At 42.7% G+C, this 21,177-nt stretch overlaps 1 protein-coding gene across 2 annotated transcripts; it reads right to left on the bottom strand.

Annotated features, from left to right (window-relative positions):
• Nucleotides 1–510: 510 nt before the first annotated feature.
• On the bottom strand, nucleotides 511–19,218 carry LOC134439380 (lactadherin-like). 2 transcript variants are annotated; one of them, XM_063189303.1, is made up of 11 exons: nucleotides 18,918–19,218; nucleotides 16,355–16,480; nucleotides 14,268–14,399; nucleotides 9,972–10,019; nucleotides 8,723–8,836; nucleotides 8,032–8,213; nucleotides 6,540–6,695; nucleotides 5,484–5,628; nucleotides 4,659–4,861; nucleotides 3,948–4,103; nucleotides 511–2,316 (listed from the first exon to the last, which is right to left on the bottom strand). In XM_063189303.1, exons 1-11 carry the CDS (start codon nucleotides 18,982–18,984, stop codon nucleotides 2,173–2,175), a joined length of 1,473 nt encoding a protein of 490 aa, XP_063045373.1. In that variant the 5' UTR covers nucleotides 18,985–19,218; the 3' UTR covers nucleotides 511–2,172. The 2 variants fall into 2 exon arrangements, with proteins under 2 accessions (XP_063045373.1, XP_063045374.1); XM_063189304.1 differs by lacking the exon at nucleotides 9,972–10,019 and having other exon boundaries at nucleotides 18,918–19,216.
• Between the last annotated feature and the right edge of the window lie 1,959 nt (nucleotides 19,219–21,177).

The following is a 21,177-nucleotide window of genomic DNA, read 5'->3' as shown; positions in this document are numbered from 1 at the left end:
ACTCTGAACTGTGTACATCTGGGACCTGTTGGGACTGGCAGCCTACAAGTGGGCCAAGACAGTTTACGCACTCACTCTTGCACTCTGTCACACACACACGCACACACACACACTCTTACACGTATGTGATTACGAATACTCAAGCATAGTCACACATATCCTGTCTTCCTCATATACATGTACACACATACACTCATAAGCACATCCTCAAAAAAGACACAACACATACACACATACACATACACACATACACACACACACACACACACACACACACACACAGACACACACACACACGCGCACGCACGCACGCACACACGTACCCTGGGCATCTGGACTGTGGGGAGGTTTGCGTCATTCACAAGGTTTTTATGGTGATAACGCTCCCTAGGAAGGGGATTTCAAATGTTTTGTTTTGCTCTCAGAGAAGACATATGTTCATGGACGTCAGTAACCCAGAATAAACAACAAAACCCTTTCAACTGTGTTCAGCTGGTCAGTTAGACAGAGTCCATTTGTACAACCTTCATTTTATTCATCTGCAAATGTTACAGTTCATCTTCATTTCAAATTCTGTCATTGTTGAGGTTTAATACGTACATGGTGCGCAGACAATATGGACAGACAATGGAATGGTAGAAAAATGAGTCTAAGGGGCTTCTTCAAATACATTTTTAACTAAAACTTTGAAATGGGCTAGTATCACTTAATTAAAAAACTGACATTCACATGATGTTTTTTTAATGAATACATTAATGCATATCAATAACTAATCAACATGACAATATTATAACAGAAAAAGGCAAGATTTAGAATGCTACACATGTGTGAAAAAAATCAAATAGAAAAATTCATTTAAAAAACACTCATACAAGCTAAACACAAATGTTCTACGAAACATCTACAGTGCAGAGAACAGCGCAGTAAGCAATAGATAGATTAGGATTATTTGGGATGTTTTTTGCTATTATAAACTGCACACAACAGATGCCCTCCTTAGGCTGGGATCAAACAGAATTTCATTCATGTTTTGTTAGTGCCAATACGTCTCGCATTGTAAAGCACTGGTGACAAATATCAAAATTTCACATGGTAAAGAAGCCCAATTAAATCAAAGGCGGAAAATTCCACAGCAAACTTTAAACACGACCCCTGATGCTTTTTCTTATTAGCATTGAGGATAAGCTCATGTAGTAATTATCATGTGGTGCCAGCTTACAGTAAAACCTACGTACTGGACAACAACAGGCATGCCATTAGCAGCCTGAGGAAGAAAATTGGGACAGAATTCGGCCCTGGCCACATCCTTTAATTAGAAAAGTGCAACTTCAGTGGTGTGGTAGACTGTAGGTACTCTGAGTCTGCAAGTCTTCAGCCTCACGCCATCCTCCATCTGCTTTGCGTCATTACAGAGTCCCAGGAACACTCAAGTTAAGCCACATTAGGCCAGTGTTGTTGCGTTTGAACATTGATCATTGCGAACGAGTATTCTTTAAACCAAAAAAAAGCTGAGCGTTGTTTGAGTGCAGTTTCTAACATAGGATATTATTTTATCATTTTAGTTGATGGTAAACAAATAATGATCATGTTGTGTAAAAAAGCAAAATTCTGTTTTAACTGTTAGGATCCTGTGACACTGGTATAATGTACATAGAATAACATAGATGCCAAACATTTTATAACCTATAAAATAACTGATTGATAAAAGCTAAAATGATTTTCAAAATATATTAATAAATGATAAGAACAATGCCTGAACACAATTAAACATTAATTATCCTACACTAGTCAGACTTCAATCTACCTCAAGCAGCTGTAAAGTTTGGATAAAGTTTAAAACCGGATTTCAGACAACCTGGAAATGGTACTGAAATTACCATCGCGGATGGAGTGCAGGTGTAGATTGTGTGTGTGTGTGTGTGAGTGTACAGGTGTATGTGTGTGTGCATGCTTGTGTCCATGTGTGCATGTGTGCGTGTCTGTGTGTGTGCGTGTCTGTGTGTGTGCGTGTCTGTCTGTGTGTGTGTGTGTGTGTGTGTGTGTGTGTGTGTGTGTGTGTGTGTGTGTGTGTGTGTGTGTGTGTGTGTGTGTGTGTGTGTGTGTGTGTGTGTGTGTGTGTGTAAACCCAGCCTGGTGTGAGTAGAGGGAGGGCCAAGAAGAGAAGAAAGGCCTCTACTCATCACAGCCCAGCAGCTCCAAGCGCACGGTGATGCGCTCGTTCCACTCCCAGGGCAGGAAACGCACGTAGCGGGCGTAGAACGGAGGACTGAACAGGTTCTTCTTGTGTGTGTTGTTGTCGATGTTGCCTTGGAATATCTGCGGTGTCAAGGAAGGTAAACAAAAATAAATTGATACAAAAGTAAAGAAAAGCCAAGATGGGGATAATAAGAAAACATTTTCAGAAATTCAGCAATGATCTTGTATTTCATATCATGACCACATCATAGAAAACGTTTTCCAAAATTCAGCAATGATCTTGTATTTCATATCATGACTACATCATAGGCTACATTATTTCAATCAGACAGTTAAAATATGGAGAATTTACAAAGGAAATATTATGTCCAGTGTTTCCTCTCTGACATGCGGAACAGCCTGCAAAAGGAAATGAGTGTGACCCGTTCAGGGCATCCTGTGATTTTGATTTCCCATTCAGCAATTTAAAGTCACTCTTAACCATGTGAAAACACAGGGACACTGGCAGAGGCAACTGTCTACTCCCCACCACACTATACTTTAGAAAGTGCCTGTGGTTGGACAGAGAAACAATCAAAGCCACAAGAACCAGAGCAAATTGACTGATAAAAACACATTCATTCATTCTTTCTCTACTCTTTCACTATGGTTACCAGAAAGACCATATTGCCTGTCTTCCTGCTTGATTTGCTGCACTGGAGTTTCAGGGAGACAAGAGTACAAGTTTGCAAAACCTGTTACAAGTTGTTTCACGAAATCGCTTCTATGGCCAAACCCTCCTCACTCTGCTTTCAGAGATATTTTTGGAATTCTGCATACTCGACTAAAAAAAACACTCATTAATAACACTGACATACCAGGACCATGTGTTGAGATAAAATGTTGTACTTATGCTGCATCCGTACTAAATCATAGAAAGAAACTCATGAGCACAACAGAAGGATTCACATTGTGAAAAACACCAGCACATACAGAAAGTCACACAAACCACAAACCACACCCACAGCACAACAAAGAGACCACATACAAACTCCTGAAAGAGACATAGATGTTTACAGTCTGATGAGGTAACCTGGAAGGGGTGTCACCACAACAGCGGGGTTGTGAACTCTTAGCCTTTTTAAGTATGGTTTCAGCGAGATTTATGACTTCTCAATGTCTACGCCGACAAACCCACATAAATCTTCACCACCTAATGGCCCCGCTTTTGAGCAAAAAGTGCTGAAATGTCTGGCTGGCTTTGCCGAACAATGAAACGCATTACTCTAATATCCTTAGCATTATACTCTACTGGCGTAAGCCATTAGGACACAGTGTTATAAATGTATGGTTATGGATAAGTATGGCAATGACCAAGTGCATTACCAAAGACACTGTGTTATGTAGTAGTGCAATACTATGGTAGTTAACTTTTCAAGGACTATTACAGTGTTCCATTGGTGGAATGGCATGCGGGGGCTACATTTTACAAAGTATATTATCCTTTACAACCTCAAATACTAAACTTCCTGTAATATTAAATACTACAAATACTAAATACAAATACTAAATCTAAACCTTCTGTAATAACCTACTGTGTAAATCAAAGATATTACATTATTCCTCTCTTTACACTGTCTGTTCCTGTTTGCATTAGTAAAACCTTGCCAATGGGGTGAGAGTGTGTTCGGTGTAGTTAGTGTTTGCAGTCGGTTTAAGACTAGAATGTGCTGTTTAGTGAGCAGCAGAAAAGACCAGGGATGAAGACTGACCTTGTCTGCTTTGCTAACGGGATCTTTCATCACGGTCCAAGAGTTTCCGTCGTCACTGTAGGCAATTTTGTAGGCCAAGACGAACTGGACGACCCCAAAGTCCTTTGCCCCCTGAGTGATGATGCCTGTGACACGCTTAGGGCTGTCCAAGTCCACCTGGCATACAAGACGGATGGGGACAGAAACAAAATTGCATTTAGTTTGAAGGCCATGATTTCGGATGACAGCATGAAATTTCATCAAGTTATTACGGTTTTACCATGTTGATGTCCTGATGTGACTGGTAAGACTGTCAAGGAGAAAATGAACAACTCCTGCTCTGCTTGATGAACAATATATGCTTTTGTGCATGACCATTGTAAGAAGAGATCTGCCAATATAAGCTGCCAATCTTAGAGGAGAAATATATTTTCCCTACTTCCTCTAATGGTGACATCAATAGATGAGGAGACATGCATGCCATGACATGCAGACCTGACGTTGGCTTTGCCTTATGAAGCAAACCTTTCTTTGCTTTGCACTCTTGTATTGGATTCTCTATAAATCTGCCTAACATCAAAACTCAAAATCAAGTTTTTGCCTGTGATCAGCGTTAAGTGTATAAAAATGAAATGCTGACCTGAACTCATTCAATCATCCAATTCCAACAAGTTTACATTTTGAAATGACAACTCAGTGTCAGTGTATCTGTCTTCATGAGGGTAAGCTGACCTGAAGCCATTCTGTGCGGCTGTTGGTGGCTGCGGACCAGGCGTTGGTCTTGCCCTGCTTGTCCAGGCGGGCGTACTCAGGCAGCCAGGTGAAGGCGTCCAGGCCCCATGTGCGGTGGGCACTGGATGCCGTCAGCTTTTCATCAGAGATGAGCCGCGACTTCATGCCCAGGGGGTTAGTGCAGCCGCCAGTGTTGGAGTGCACTTGGAGGGAAACACAATATTGTTAGTAACAACGCCCTTTATTTTGGCATTTTCTTACTCTATACAGAATTGTTGATAAGGGGATCTAAATATGTTCAGAGTATTTATAGTTTGTGTAAAATATTCAGTAAAAAATGAAAGCAATTCAATATGAAATATACTATCTTTCTCTGGGGGGCCATACCGTACTATTATGCAGAGGACCTGGATTCGATTCCAGCCCAAGGTCCTTTCCTGATCCTTCCCAATCTCTCTCTTCCCACTCATTCCCTGTCTTTCTCACTGTCCTATCTGAATAACAAAGATGTAAAAGCCCAAAACAAAATATATACTGTATTATATAGAAAATATATGGGCCTCTATGTATTATTTAATCTTTCTCTGTATTTGAATCATGCCAATGATTGACAATATTATTTGTATGTATTCATGTGCACAAAGACACTGATACAGTATGTGATAAGTGTTAGCACCAGTGTTTTATAATAACTAAAAAGCACCCTATTTTGCACTGTATTAGTCTAAAGGCAATAACAGCCTTCAACAGCAGACAAGAGACAAGGGTGATCTTGTCTTTTGAATGTCACTGGTAAACAAAAACGGTATGCAGCACAGTCTTTACCATTGAGCTCACAGCCAATCAGCTCCATACGCAGAGTGCAGGACTTGCGGCAGATCACAGGCACGACCCGGATGTACTGAGCCACGAACGGCGGGTCGAACATGTTGGCCTTGGTCCCATCGTTGTCCACGTTACCCACAAACACCTGGGAAGACAGCAGGGAGCAAGGGGAGCCTTGATTAGAGTGTGGAGGGTAATGATAGAGAAGACACGCTCACAGACACATTCTCTGAGCAAAAACACTATGCAGAAGAGCAGGCCGCACCGTGTTTCCCAAAAGCATTATTGAGAAACAACTGTACTTGTGGAAGAGAGCGTTCGAAATAACAGCCTTTCTCTGATTTGACGATGGTAGTTATTGAGCTGCTTTCAGGAAAAAGGCACCTCTGGTCCACACCTCCTGCGAACTTCAAAGTTCGTCATGCCATGACATATTTTTCACTATGTTGTGTAGTGATGTCTGGTTACCAAGACAGCAAAAATGTTTTTAGAGGAAAGGAAAACAATGACCACAAGTGAACCACAGGTTTTCGACCTCTTACTACAGTACACTGCAACTGGGGGAGATTGTGATCTCATGGTTAACGTGTTGGTCTTGGAAGCAGAAGACTGCAGATCCTTATATTGCTCCAGTTACTGTAACTGCAAGGCGCTCTGGATAGAGGCATTAGCTAACGGTAGGGACACATAGCAGGTGAAGCGAGTGAGGCGAAGAGAGGTGAAATTCAACCGTCATCAGGTCATCGCGGCGAATCAGATGAAATGGAATAGTTATGTTGTTGATTTGATTGGGCCGCCGCAGGTGAATTTGCCCCTCATTTGCATATTAAACTTGGTTTAATGATTTTGCTTTGCTTTGCTCCTGTTCGCTTGCTTTCGCTTGCCTTTGCCTCTCTCATAGGAATGAATGGTGAAGTTCGCTTCGCTTGGCCTATGTGTCTATGTGTCCATACCGTAAGAGTGATATATTGTAATATAATGTTATGTAACTTGGTATAGACTAGTCTAGGTTTGTAAACTGTTGCCACTTTTGTCAGGTGCTGTGTCAAGCTCCACCTTGTCCTTCTTCTGTCCCAGCGTCCTGAAGACGGTGTAGGTCTTCCCATCGAAGCTGTAGGCCACCTTGAAGGCCTTGACGTACTCCATAGCCCCCATGCGGCTGGCTCCCTGGGTGATGATCCCTGACAGACGCATCCTCTTCTGAAGGTCAATCTGTGACAAAGAGGAACACGATCATTGAAGAAAATCAAGAAACTTTGAAGACATCATTAACTCAAATGCTACAACTTTATGACTTAATCATTGTGTCAGTAACTCAAACTGAATATGGGAGAAAGGTTTCAATGAACATTGTGCAATATGTAATTCACCACCAGTATCACTGTAACACCACCACCACCACCATCATCATCATCATCATCACCATGACTATCAGTATAACAACACGTTTCCAATATGCCACACGGACAGCCATATCGCCTGACCTAGACTGTTTTTAAGATCAGCTGAGGAGCAGCAACCATCAATCTCAGAAGCTGTCAGAAGAAAAGGACTTAAAATTAAAGCAGGAATCATGAAGTCATCTCAGGTTTTTTTCAAAGTACAATCTTTACAAGACTTCCATTCTTAGTTGGATGATCAAGTCGTAATATGTTATGATAACAGAACGCCTGAGATGTCACAGTGATGTTAGAGTGTTAAAGTAAAAAGGTTGTTTAGAATACGGTAGAGTTACTTTATTAATCCCAAAGGCAAATTAAGGGGTCAGGCAGCAGGTATGTGGACGCAAGTTGTGTGAACTGTGACTTGTTCCCCAGGTTAAGTGCAGGAAGAAGTTACAGGCCTTATGGGCACATGACTAACATGTGCCTACTCTGCCATACGTCCATGACATCTGCCAAAGTGCCCTGGCAACAGTCACTGGCCAGCAGACACAACAGAACACAAGGTCTTTAATTGGTCCTCTGTGCTAAAGTAGGGGCACGTGCATGTATTTACCGGTATACGTAAGCAGACCTACATGTCTGTCTGTCGTCTGGTGTGTTTACATCACTGAAGCCTGCCAGGCCCACTGGCCCACTGACCCCAATCCAGGGGTTGTGTCCTTGTCTTTCTGATGACAACTTGATATTTCATCAAGTTATTATGATTTTGTAAATGTTGACATTAATCCTAATGTAACTGGCAAGACTGTTGCGAAAATAAACATCGCCATTGAACATCACCTGACAAATTGTTTATGTGCATGACCATTGTAAGCAGAGAGCAACCAAAGTAAGAGGCCAATCTTGGGGTCAATATAAGCTGACAATTGTAGAGGGAAAAATGAGTTCAGATGCAAAACCCAACATTAACAAGTAAGGCCTAAAACAAATTATTTCCAAACAAAATGAGATAGACCGATTTTTCAGCTCACTAAATTCTTAGAAATACGGTCTATATTTTGTAAACCGATCACAAATGCACTTACAGGGTTGTGCATCTGAACTTCTCAAATATATTTCCCAAGAGCCTGCCAGCCTAAAAGCCTGCGCACTGTCCCACTGACCTCAATCCAGGGGTTCTTGTCCTGTGGGGCGGAGGACCAGGCGTTGACGAGGCCCTGGTTGTTGAGGCGTGCCAACTCGGGTCCCCAGCGCTGCAGGCCCAGGATGCCGAAGTTGACCGAGGACGAGGTGATCTGCGACGGGTCGATCAGACCCTCCTCCAGGCCCAGCAGAGACGTGCATCCTGACACAAAACATAAACAGACGGATACACACACACACACACACACACACACACACACACACACACACACACACACACACACACACACACACACACACACACACACACACAAGCACACAGAAACAGACACGTACACAAGCACACTCACACAAGCAAACAAACACACACACACACACAGACAGTTTATTTATGACATATCCCAAGTGTATCCCAATGTATGTTAATCCCACCTAACCTAGACATTAATTCTGTAGCATCATCATCACATTGAATCTTCATTCTCAAAAATAAATCTTGATTATGTTTTACTTTTGTCTACATGCCTGCATGCGTAACAGTAACAAAGCAACAAGCACACATGCAGTATCAGCAAAGCAAGGCAACGTCAACACCTGTGCTTTGCTAATAGTAGTCCAGCATGCTGTACTTTCAGGTCAATGTCAAGGCAGTGATTTGCAAATAGTCCAGCATGTAAGATCAGGGTCAAGGTAGAACAAATGGGCACTCACGGACTTGGCACTGTTTGCCCACATATGGGGACGTACACAGACAGGTGTAATCGCCATCCAGATCTCTACACAGCCCGCCGTTCTTGCAAGGATCCTCAGCACAGTCATTGACATCTAGGTAGAGCAATATATAGCTACATATCATATACCGACACGTGTATATACATTATCAACATGAAAGACGCTTTTAAAGGTCCAGTCCGTAACATTTGTAATCCAGGTGGGCAAGGGGTGCAAATTAGTCTGAGTTTAACTACGCTTCAATAAATGAAATGGAAATTGCACTGTACATGGTCTCTAAAATGGTTTTGCCTGTCTGCAAATGTGTCTTATTTACCACAATCACATTGAAGTATTACTTTTAAATGTATTCCCTGTCTGAATTCTGAATTTATTGCATGTCCTGGCAAGTTTGATGAAGAGAAGCAAAATCTTACGCATTGGACCTTTAATGAAGACTGTCTATGTGGAAAGATTTTTTCTCGAAAAATCTCTCGTTTGAGATATTTCCTCAAACCTCCACCTGTACAAACAGTTTTCCCACACCCTCTGGCACCACCCTCAGCATATACTGATGCCTTATTTTGATTCACTCATTTCAATATTTTTATAAATACATTCATTTTTTTGACCATCTACTTCTTTTTTTCTGTACATAAACTAACAATTTTAAAAGGGCCTCCAAGATGGAGCATTTTTAACGCCATATTTTCTGTATTCCACTTTGTACTTGTCGACACATTACTTTTAAAATGATAAATAATATGTTCATAGAAATATCTAGTAATGTGTTAACAACTGCAACGGTCAGTCACTCTTTGAAGCCCAATGCTGTTTGGCATAAATGTTCATTTTTTTCTGACACTATCTGTTGATTCACAAGATGTAAGGCTTTACCCATCTTACTTCAATTTCACAGCAACCTGAACTCCCCCACCCTACACGGAATCCCCCCATTGCACACATCACCAACCACTACCATGACCACCATCACCATCACCAACACCACCACCACCATCAGAAAAGTCTAAACAAAGTTGTACTTGATAGAGAAATGTGCAAGAGGTACACAAAGTAGACAGAAAGTTAGAATTAGTCCTTCTATTCAATCTTCTTCCCTGTATGTGTTATGCTACTTACATGAATGATATGGGAAATAAGTACTAGTGTATGTGTTGACTGAGGTGCACTATACTACCCAGAATCCTCCGTAATTGGAACTATGGAGGTACAGTCAAGAGCCTCTCACCCACGGTAGATCTGATCACAGAGGTGGGAGGACTGGAATGGGGAACATCTACACAGACAGACAACAACACAACACACACATACACAGACAGATACACAGACAGACAGACAGACAGACAGACAGACAGACAGACATACAGACAGACAGACAGACAGACAGATGGACAAAGAGGCAGATACACACGCATGGGGAAAGAAATAAGTATACTTTGGAGCTTAAATGAAAACATATGATGATGAGAAGTATGATCTTTCCCATCCATGGTGTGTCCAGACGCATACACAGGTACAGTACTAACACATACAGAGAGAGAGAGAGAGAGAGAGAGAGGACAGACAGACAGAGAGACAGAGAGACATAGAGAGACTGTGTATACAGTATATGCAGTCAATATCCCATATCCCAATCCAGCCTGCCCACAGTTTGTTTGTCTGCCGTCTCAGCTGCAGTTCTGCATATCCTCCACTGAGGGGCGAGCTTGGACTTCCTACCGTCCCCCTGCTGCCAGACCCACGTCGTCAGCCACACCTCCAAACACGGAATCTGTGACTGTACAGATAATCTGTCGTGGACTACACTAATCCCAACCTGCAGCATGCTGCTCTTGCTCCTCATAACAACACTTAGTGGAGGGGCCCAGCGTAGCTGAATGACTACTCTCAGCAGTAATTGCTATTTTGGAGCGGTGTGGAGACTTGGACTCAGTCAGGCCAATGGCAGCGCTCGGGGGAATGATATCCTGTGTTTATCACAACTCTTACTGCCCTCAGGCTGAGGAAAACCTGCAATAAACTCAGAACTGACCTGAGGTGGTTGTTGAGAACGAGAGAGAGAGCCTGAGTTTGCTTCCGTGACTTTTTTTGGGTTATTTTTTTCCTCTCCCTCTTGGACACTAAGCGGATTGGTCTGACTGTCCTGCTAAAGCTCTGAGGCCCTGTGCCCTCAAAATAACAAACACACACACAAACAAACAAGCGATCAAAACATACGGGGCCTGACTCTGACACACACAGCTGCAGACTGCAGGGCAGGTCTTGTTCTAGTAAACACGTCATGGCAAATCAGGGACAGGTTCTCTCCCCTTGGAAATACACCATCCAACTGCACAGATTTGCTGTCGCGATAAAGAGCCTAAATGAGGATCTGGGCCACACGCATCACCGCCAACACAACAGACAGATTCAACCAATTGGCAGTCACAACAACGACAGATTATTTAACATGTGCCACTTTCAGAACGCTCTGGAAAGGATAAGAATATCTCGTTCTCTTCATACTTGCAGCCAGCAAGGACTAGTACCTTTACCATAACCTTCCAGTTATTTGTTAGCAGAATGACAATGGCCAAGTCGTAATGTTAACAGACTCGCTAAAGTCTTAATATGTCATAGTAATGTAGCACTATGGTAAAGTAAAGTTATTTTTTAGAAAACTAGAACTAGAATAGAAAACTAGAATAGAAAAGCTTCCCACTGGCAATGTGCTTATTACCAAGCTATTTCACTATAGCTATAACATTATCAAAATCTAGGCAGTCATAAGTAATGACTAAGTAACTAAAATTGTCACCCACCCTCCTATGCAAATATATACATATTTCTGAAAGTTCAAGAACTTTGAAACGGCAAATGACAAAGAGTGGACTTATTTTCATGGCTTATCAGTATCTGATCAGTATCTGACAGGTAAACAACTGGCAAACAAAAACATCATAAAAAGGGGAAAACCACGCCCCAGCCATAGACTCTTGGGCATTTACAGTGAAGTAACGGTATGTGGTATAATGCTTTCCGTGTTTTGTAAGTGAGAGGCTGCCCCACAGACCTCCACTGCCTGTCAAACGAGTACAGCTGTGTGTCTCCTTCTGATCAGTAAATCCCAGCGTGAGCTGCGGAATCTCATTAAGGGATGTGTGACTGTTGCTGGCTGACTCACTGACGGCACCACCTGTAGGCTACTGCCATTACTAGGCTACAAACACCAAAGGTGCCCCTGGCACACACACGGCACTAAATACACTACGTATGCCGGTTGTAAACACTGGATTAGCCAACACAAGTGCTGAGTCACATAAAGGCTTGTGCTCCTTTCATAGTTCGCTCAAAGCGTCTGTCACAGTTATGGGTAACAGAATTTCACATTTAGTATTTCAGGAGTAGCTTAGCCCACAGTTCAAAAGAAGCTTGCTTCAGTCAAGTAGCCTACCGGTCAATTTTCAGAGTCCTCCAATCAGAACATTAGGAGCGCATGATGTTGTTGCCTAGCAACACTCCTCAACATGCTCCCCTGTGTTCCATCATATAATAGGTAGGCATGAACTGCTGCACTACGATTGTTCTGGGCTCAACACTGTTTTGGATACTGGCTTAAAAGCGGATTTATGGCTTATGGATTATTAGAAAAATGTTAATAATTACTGGAAAGGCTATAACAACAAGTACACACGTAGAAAGAACAAATAGCAACCTAACCTTCCAATAAACCGCAATACAAACCCACCAGAAAATCTCGTAAAAATCTTGCAATGTGGTCTGTAGTTTTTAAAAGAGGATTTCCTTGACCTGATTGCTGGTATTGTACAGTAGCAGGATTGACCACAGAACTACAGCTGTTTCTAAGACATGAAAGACAAGAGGTAAGGTAAATGTACGGTATGGTAGCACAGTTGTTTGATGGGGTAGGAGGGTTGGCACTGGGCCTACTTTCCTTCCTGTGGCTGGGCCTCAGTGTGCCATGCCTATGCCATGTTCGTGAGTCATGACCCTAAGGTATCTGAGTCACTATGGTCACCCATACAGTAGATGGCAATAGCAGTTAGTCAGCAAATCTAACATTGAATTGTGATCTCACACAGGGGGCTCAGCATGAACTCTTTTTCCTACTGCACACACGCAATCCCCTTTCCAAGCCTATTATTAGCCACTGCCAGGCAAAGCTTTGGGCCTGATCCACACGTGTGGTTTGGTTTGGTTTGCGCCCCAAAATAGACCAGGACCATGCCAATAATCCACAGTCAGCACGGTAACCTTTGCAAGGACAGGAGGGAGCCTTAACCACCAGACGCCGCATGGATGTGAGCAATATTTAATGTGTTAAAACAGGAGCCCCGTATAAAAGGCTGCTGTTACTGGAATGGAAATGACCAAGTGGTAGTGGTAGTAGTGTACAGTACTACAAACTCTGTGTAATGTCGACGCAGTGTAGTACTATGGTTATAAAGTATTTTCAACGACTAGTACGGTGTTCCACTGGCAGAACGATGCACATTATGAGCTACGGTACAGCAAAATGGTCATGTGACAATGAGAGCCAGGCTTTGAGGTTTAAATAGCCACAATCACATCTGTGATGAGTTTGTAACGTCACAGTTAACTATTACCGGCATGAGAAAATCACCATCTCATTCAGTTCTTCATCCTGTTCATTTTTGTTATAGTTTCACCATGAAACAAGCTAATAATAAATGGATAATAAATGGTAATAAATGGATACACACACTAACATCCTGAGGTATATGTTTTGTCATCCTCAAGAATTTACATTACATTACATTACACACTGCAGTTCAGTGCAATGGCCTTTTGCCAATACTTGTCTGCAGAAAACCATTAACAATGCCTTTTCATGGTCATGTTTCAGCTCTGTCAGGCATAAAATCTGCTTATCAAGGCAATGATCCATTTGGGATGTGCTGAGACATGATTGTGACAGTGATGCTAATTCAGATTAGCTATAGCTGCTACTGTGTGGGTGTGTGGTGAGGCAAACATGGAGAAACAGTAAGGGTGTGTCCTGTGTTAGCCTGTGTGCTCCAGCACAAGGCTACAGCCAGTTATGACATCAGTTTTCCCTCAGGAGTGTGACACACTGTAGCTACACAGTGTTCCCCTCAACCTCTCACAGTCCCATCAGCTATTCCGCATCTGCAAGTCTTTGGTGTGCCTGTGACTGTCGGCAAACTGTTACTGTTGTTGATAGTGTATGTGTGTAATGCTTATTCAAGTGTCAAGTCTCACGCCCTACATGTCACTAAACTAACACTAACACAGTCACTAGAAACAGAGAGGGATTATAAACCCAAGCTTGTTCAAAAGTAATCTTGTGCATTCAGCTAGAAAGAGTTTCCAATAGAATAATGTCAAAAGCCAAAGTAACAAATCTGCACTCTGTGTCCAAGCAAATTGTTATGTAAACTTTTCATTTTAACACTTAAATTTTAAAACTAAGCTATAGCTATTTTGAGTAAGCCTTGTGGCCGTGGTCGGAGGAGAGAAGCTTAAGGTAACAACAACTCACTGATCTGGCAGTGTGGGCCCTCGAAGCCCGGCTGGCACTTGCAGACGTACTCGTTGAAGACGTCACCCCGCCTGCTGTTGGAGATGACCGCACACTCCCCGTCATTCCTGCAGGGGTTGGGGATGCATGGGCCTGGGGCATAGAGGAACATCAATGGTTAAGGAAACTGTAAAAGCTATAATCACATTTGTTGTTAATCCTTCACACAGAGCCTGTTTTATAAGCTTGTTGTTACAAAAAGGGTCATTATCCAGTCTTAATCTGTTATTTAGGGTAATGTAATTACAATGTTGTTATGATGTAGTTGAGCTTTTTCAGCTAAACCATGAGTCGGATCCCCGGTGATCCAGTCTGCATCAAAGGTCAACAGTCATGTCACCAAGATTATTTCAGTTGTTTATCAACTTGTTACACTGTGGAGGGCATGTCTCAATTTGCTTTGCCACCTGCCATAGGCTAAAACTGTGGTAAACACTTTTTAGAGGAGCAGTGTCTCTTTAGAGGAGCAGAGTGTCTCTCTCCAGTTCTTAACTATACTGTGTATGGTAGCTGAGTAAGGAAACTACATGGTATTACTTTAGTGCCTTAGTACTCACTGTCATCAATAGTGTTTGTCAGGTTTACTGTGCTTTCTCTGGCCTGTAAAGATCCCTTTTGATAAGGGTGGACAAGGTGAATCGTCTCTAGGGAAGACTGCCTGACGTTGTAAATTCCTTAGATGTGATCTTGACATGAACGTGCCATGACTAATCACTCCCCTCTCTACTTATCAGTCTTTCTTTCGTTCGCTGTCATTCGTCCTCTTTTTTTCTCCCTGTCTGTCTAGTGAAGTCCCTCTCTGTCTGCCATCTCTCTAGCTACAATACGCATTCTTTGTATCTCTTCTTTTCTCTTTTTTAAAATTCATGTAAAAAATCATCTCTTTTTGCCTTTATTTACAACAGGACAGTGAGGAGAGACAGGACAGTGTTGGGTGAGAGATAAAGATGGGGTAAGGTTAGGAAACGGCCCAGGCCGGGATTTGAACCTGGGTCAAGCATTAGTGCACTGCACCAAAGCACCCCCTTCTTTTTTCCTTCTGTCTTCCCTCTCTCTCTTTCTCTCCACCTCCGCCCCCCTTTGTCTAATGCTAAGACACAGAAACAGACATAGCAATCAGCTTAGACCTCATCCCCACTATCCTTAATGAAACACCTACCTAATGACATAGATAATAGGGAGGCACAATACTGTGCACACGTCAATCAGTCATTTGCCCATCTCTCTCTCTCTCTCTCTCTCTCTCTCAAACTTCACACCTGGAGCCTGCCTCTTCTCCACAATTAAAATGTAGCACACGTCATGCCTCTCAAGCACTCCCTGAATTAGCTGATTCAGGGTTTTCGCCAGCACTTAAGAATTAAGGCAACCACCTTGACAACAAACACCTCCCACCTTGACTATGTCCCCCGAAATGATTAAGATTTTGTATTGTAAGTGTAGTTGGGGCGCCAATGTGATTTTGTTGTGTGCAGTGTGCACTTGTGTGCTGTCGAGTGCTTTGTCACAATAACAATGGGAATTGGAGTTTCCCAAGTGAGTTTTCACTTTCAGTTTCTTAAGTTACTCCAAAAATGCACAAGGCATACAGTATTTACAGTATATACAGCATTTGCTGATTATTTACATTTGGCAAGATTCTGCCTGCAAACCGGAGCTTGACACGGTTGTATCTGGTAATGCCTTTCAAATACCTGTCCTGGTAAGTTTCCAGGGGAACTCAGCCGAACAGTCACATGCACAGATGGGGCATAACACCTGTCAAATATTCCACTTCACGTAACACATGACCATCGACCTCATAATCATATTAACAGCAAGACTGGAGTGAGATTCTTTGGAATTGTATTTCTTGTGCTCTCATTCAGACAACAGGTCAGCAAGCCACTATGGTAAAATTTACACTGTAGCACTAACTGGTCTGTTTGTTTACTGTGTTTATTGTGATGTTGCAGTAGGTTTCTTGAGTGAATCCCTCAGCACAGAGGCAGACATATAATACAGTATTATAATATGTACGGAATGTAATGATAAAATACATATTTTACCGTTTTCTGTGATGTTGCAGGTCTCCCCAGTGAATCCCTCAGCACAGATGCAGATGAAGGGGTCCTCCCCGATCCCCGTTACACACGTGGCCCCGTTATAGCAGTGGTCCACCTCACAGTAGTCACCTGGACACACACACAGACACAGACACAGACACACACACAGACACAGACACAGACAGGCACACACACAGGCAGACAGACAGGCAGGCACACACGCACACAACCAGAATGCATACAGAAGGTCATTATGCAGAATGAACCATGTGAATGTTTGTGTGTGTGGGTGCGATGCACCGGTTCATAACGTACTAATCCTCATCTGGACAAAAACAAACAACCCCATAGTCCACATACTGTAGGTCCTGACACAGAATAAACATGTGTGTGTGTGTGTGTGTGTGTGTGTGTGTGTGTGTGTGTGTGTGTGTGTGTGTGTGTGTGTGTGTGTGTGTGTGTGTGTGTGTGTGTGTGTGTGTGTGTGTGCGTGTGCGCGCAGGCATACAGTATTTGTCACTGGTCCACCTCACTGTATCCACCACAGCAGTCACACGACCAGGATTGACTTAGGTCAGGTCGCAGACATGCCAAGAATACACTTGCATGTTTGTGTGTGTGTGTGTTCGTGCGTGCGTGTGTGTGATGCTCGTCAACATGGTTGAGTCTTCTGGGGACATGGCTATTCTTTCTTCAGGTCAGGTCACAGACAAGCCAGGAGCACATCTGCGTGTGCTTATGTGCTTGTGTTTGTGTGTCTAAGTGCAGAACAGTGTATGACACCCATGTACTGTATGTCTGTGCGTGCGTATTTGTCTGCCTGTGTTATTAAGAGCATATTACAGAAGTAGCTACACTCATGCCTCATTACATGGTGCTGTCTCACAGAAATATAATCCGGTCAAATATCGGTAGATTAATCATACCGAGGCAACCTAGCCTAACATCTAATACACACACATGCACATGCACACGCACACGCGCGCACACACACACACACACACAAACTCACAGATACAACAGGTCACGGGTTCGAGACTCCTAGGTCTGCAGAATAACATAGGGTTACACACACACACACATGTATGTATGTATGTATGCACGCCACCACACACACACTTACTGCTATTCAACCAGATCATCTGTGCAAATAGTTTTAAGCTACGGAGCCTTGCTTTTATTATTCCATTTATGGACGTCATCTGATTTGATGGAATTAGTATTAGAGGCATCAAATATGCAGACACATCCACATTTTTTGACAGGACTTGCTTGCTATTGTCATTATTTATTACAGGGATTCAAAATGTCCATGTACTGAATGAATGAATGCAAGAATGAATGAATGAATGGTAAATGGTCTGCATTTTAAATAGCGCCTTTTCACTCCTTTGAGCACTCAAAGCGCTTTACATTGTATGCCTCACATTCACCCATTCACACTCACATTCACACACCGCTGGCCGTGGCTGCCACGCAGGGTAACTTACCACCCTGCCACCAGGAGCAACTTGGGGTTAAGTATATTGCTCAAGGACATAACGATGGAGTCAGGCCAAGCGGGGCTCGAACCGGCAACCCAACAGTTCCTCTACCACCTGAGCTACCACTGCCCATGGGAATGAATGAATGAATGAATGAATGGATGAATGAATGAATGAATGAATGAATGAATGAATGAATGAATGAATGAATGAATGAACAAGTTCATCAATTTATCAATCCACTCAAAAAAGTCTCGGTTTGACATCAAGGCAGATATCTGCATGACCTGTAAGTTGTTTTCCATGTATAAAAATGCTGTCAGCATATTGAACAACAAAGTGATGCACAAATACAAAAAAGGCTTTCCGTTCTACATTGTTCTACGCCCACAGCTGTGGTGAGTGTTTATAAGAGAGAAGGAAGAGAAGGGAGGAGAAGGGCAGAGGGTGCTGATTCACCCAAAATCAGTTTACAAAATCCCTAAAACCAGCTGCTACCCATTCAGCTGTGCACATGGGAAACATTCTTTCCAATGTTTACTCTAGGGGGAAATAGGGATATGGTATGGATGAGGATGAATTTTTAAGACCATTTGTGTATTGTGTTTACAGGACATTACATTGTTGACATAGTTTGGCATTACCTATGTACGGAGGAAAACAAACAACAAATCTGATCAGCCTGATGATGATGCATAGATAGGCTGTCTCCTATCCCCAAGGGATGCGTGGTTGAATAAAGTGATTGACTCTGTCTGTAGGGTACAGGCTACTGTTTACAAAAAGGTATGAGGACAGGTGGCCTTTGCGATGAGCTAAGAGACCAGTCCACAGTGAAGACTCTGAACAGTTTTTGTTTCTGGTAGTTGAACTTGACAATCTTCTAAAGACGTTCAAAACTTCATTCCTAGAACCATTAAGCAATGGTATTTCTGTCCCGGTCCAGGCTATCCTACTTCACTTTAGCCTACTAGAAGTTACAGAAGTTTATCTAATTCATTCGGCAAACATCCACATGTATTTTTCTTTGTACATGGTTAAACACGCCACCTAATTATCAACATATTAAAAAGGAGACTTACCACTAACTAAGCAGACAGTGCCCACCAAAAGAAGAGTCAGGGCACAGCGAAGATTGTAGAGTTCCATGATTTCACGCCTCTTTCCCTCCTCGACGCTTCCGTTATATTTTCCGATGGTGGGAGTCAGGCACTGGCATTCACAAGGAGGACTTCAACTGGAGACGAGAGACGAATAGCCTACCAAGTAAGCTGGCAGACCGGATTAACGGCGACACGTGTGAGCTGTACAAGCTGTCCGCGGGCTGAGACCTTTTCTTTTCTCATGTAACGGAACAGCAGATTGTTGAAGAAGACAGTAGCCTAATTATGTTGCCACATACGCACGCGCAACAAAACAATTCTAGGCGGTTACTGTAAATGCTGTTTGCATGGAGTCTCTTTTAGAGCAGCTGAAATTGCTCTGTATGCATATTTTAATGACTCATAACTTATGCATTTGAGAAAAACACCACAATAGATTAAACCCCTCAAATATTCAAGGCAGCTGTGCTTGGACCAGATGTTTTTGAATTAGACTATAGCCCATTGGTAGGCTATGTAACACTGAACTTTATGATCTACATAATAATAAAGACTGGTGTTGTTTGGTTTTCCTCAGGCCTAGAGATGAATCTTTTCAAATGACCCCCTCTCCTGAGAACAGCATCTGTTGTCTGCAAGCTCTGGAATCTTGGCTTTGTCCCAGCTTCTTACACAGGCTCTTGTTGCCCTCGTGTGGTCATTTAGGTAGGTACGTCACACCTTCCGGGGTCGGTCAAGCAGAGGCGCTATCCATAGGCCCAAACAGGTAGCCTATTTGTGTTGGGGCCTGGCCCTGCCCCTGGCTATATGCCTATACGCAGCTATTCATGTGCATCACTTAGGTAAAAAAAAAACCTGTGTTTTTACTTTGTAGAACTATCTTTGGTGCATAGCAGCATGATCTCCAAAAAATCTGTGCTCCTGGACACGGAGTTAAGGGCACTAAATCCGTGTCCAGGAGCACGGATTTTGCCAAAATTCCGTGCTCCTGGACAAGGAATTGTTTTCCGTGCTCCTGGACACGGAATTGTTTGAAGTGCTTTCTATAGGCTATTTCCACAGTCTTGTGTTTTCTCAGGATTTTTCTAATTTCAAATATTTTGTCTAAAAAAAACATTTCTTACTGACAGGTTAGGGTTAGGGATTGTTTTAGTCTGGGCACAGCTAGTTTTCTTTCATTCATTATATGAGTTTGATAGCCTAGCAACCAACTGGAAAAGGTATTTCTCAAAAATATGACAGGTTAAGGTTAGGGAATGTTTTGGTCAGGGCACAACTTAAATTGCTATAGCATTATTTTGTTTAGGATTAGCATTTGGTATGTATTTTCTAATGATAGAGTTAACACAGTGCTGTGGTAATAGCCTATAGAAAGCACTTCCGTGTGCCCATCACGGAAAACAATTCCGTGTCCAGGAGCATGGAATTTTGGCAAAATCCGTGCTCCTGGACACGGATTTCGTGTCCTTAACATCCGTGTCCAGGAGCACGGAATTTTTGGAGATCAGGCTGTCCTAGCAGTTCTAGGAAAAGTGTGAGTTTGCGGTGAGGGTATTGTGGGAACTGTATGCCGGGGCAATTACAAAAGCAGGCAATGATATTTGTATTGCCCTCAAAGGCCCCCTTAAAATAAAGTCCTCCTTGGGGCATAGGAACATGTCCTTGCAGCATAAACCAACATACCAACTTCTCACCACAAACAATGCAATCCAATCTTTCAGCAACTGCTTCCATGGTTATTATAGTTCACAGATAGGCTACATGATTCATAGACCATGATGCCACCTAGTGCAATTTTTTCTTGAAGGCGATGACTTGTCCTACCGGCATGTGTGGTAAAAGATGGATTTTCAAGGGTGTGCTAAATTGAAGGTGGCCACATCTCACTCTCCCCTCTGTTCTCTACCGTGAATGTACCTGTAGTGTCTCAGGCTCAACTGACACCTCCTGCTACATAGGACATGTATGAATGAATCAATATTGTTTTTCGGTGGAATTTTGGTGTTCCATATAAAACAACTAAACTAAACTCCTCAATTTATAGTTACCTGTATAACGAGCCATGACTACATAATACACCTGTAATGGAAATGCAAGGGAACACAAGTCACTTAAGTGTTTGAGACTACTAGTGAGCTAGACAGGACACAGCAAGTACACAGACGACTGAACAGCAAAATCACCCTGGCTTTGAATCGGCACTGGAAGGTCCACAAAACCTACACAACACTCCCTCTTT

The sequence above is a fragment of the Engraulis encrasicolus genome, chromosome 22, assembly GCF_034702125.1.
Source record: "Engraulis encrasicolus isolate BLACKSEA-1 chromosome 22, IST_EnEncr_1.0, whole genome shotgun sequence".
NCBI classification, from domain to species: domain Eukaryota; kingdom Metazoa; phylum Chordata; class Actinopteri; order Clupeiformes; family Engraulidae; genus Engraulis; species Engraulis encrasicolus.
Note: the sequence above shows the minus strand (reverse complement) of the source record. Positions and strands in the feature narration are given on the sequence as shown.

What these genes read in the sequence shown, in the direction of transcription:
- LOC134439380 (XM_063189303.1), bottom strand. Translation starts at nt 18,984, where the DNA reads ATGGAACTCTACAATCTTCGCTGTGCCCTGACTCTTCTTTTGGTGGGC. An exon ending in GGGCAAACAGTGCCAAGTCC is followed by an intron (nt 8,214 to 8,722) that starts GTGAGTGCCCAT and finishes GTTTTGTGTCAG; the next exon opens with GATGCACGTCTCTGCTGGGC. An exon ending in ACAAGAACCCCTGGATTGAG is followed by an intron (nt 6,696 to 8,031) that starts GTCAGTGGGACA and finishes TCTTTGTCACAG; the next exon opens with ATTGACCTTCAGAAGAGGAT.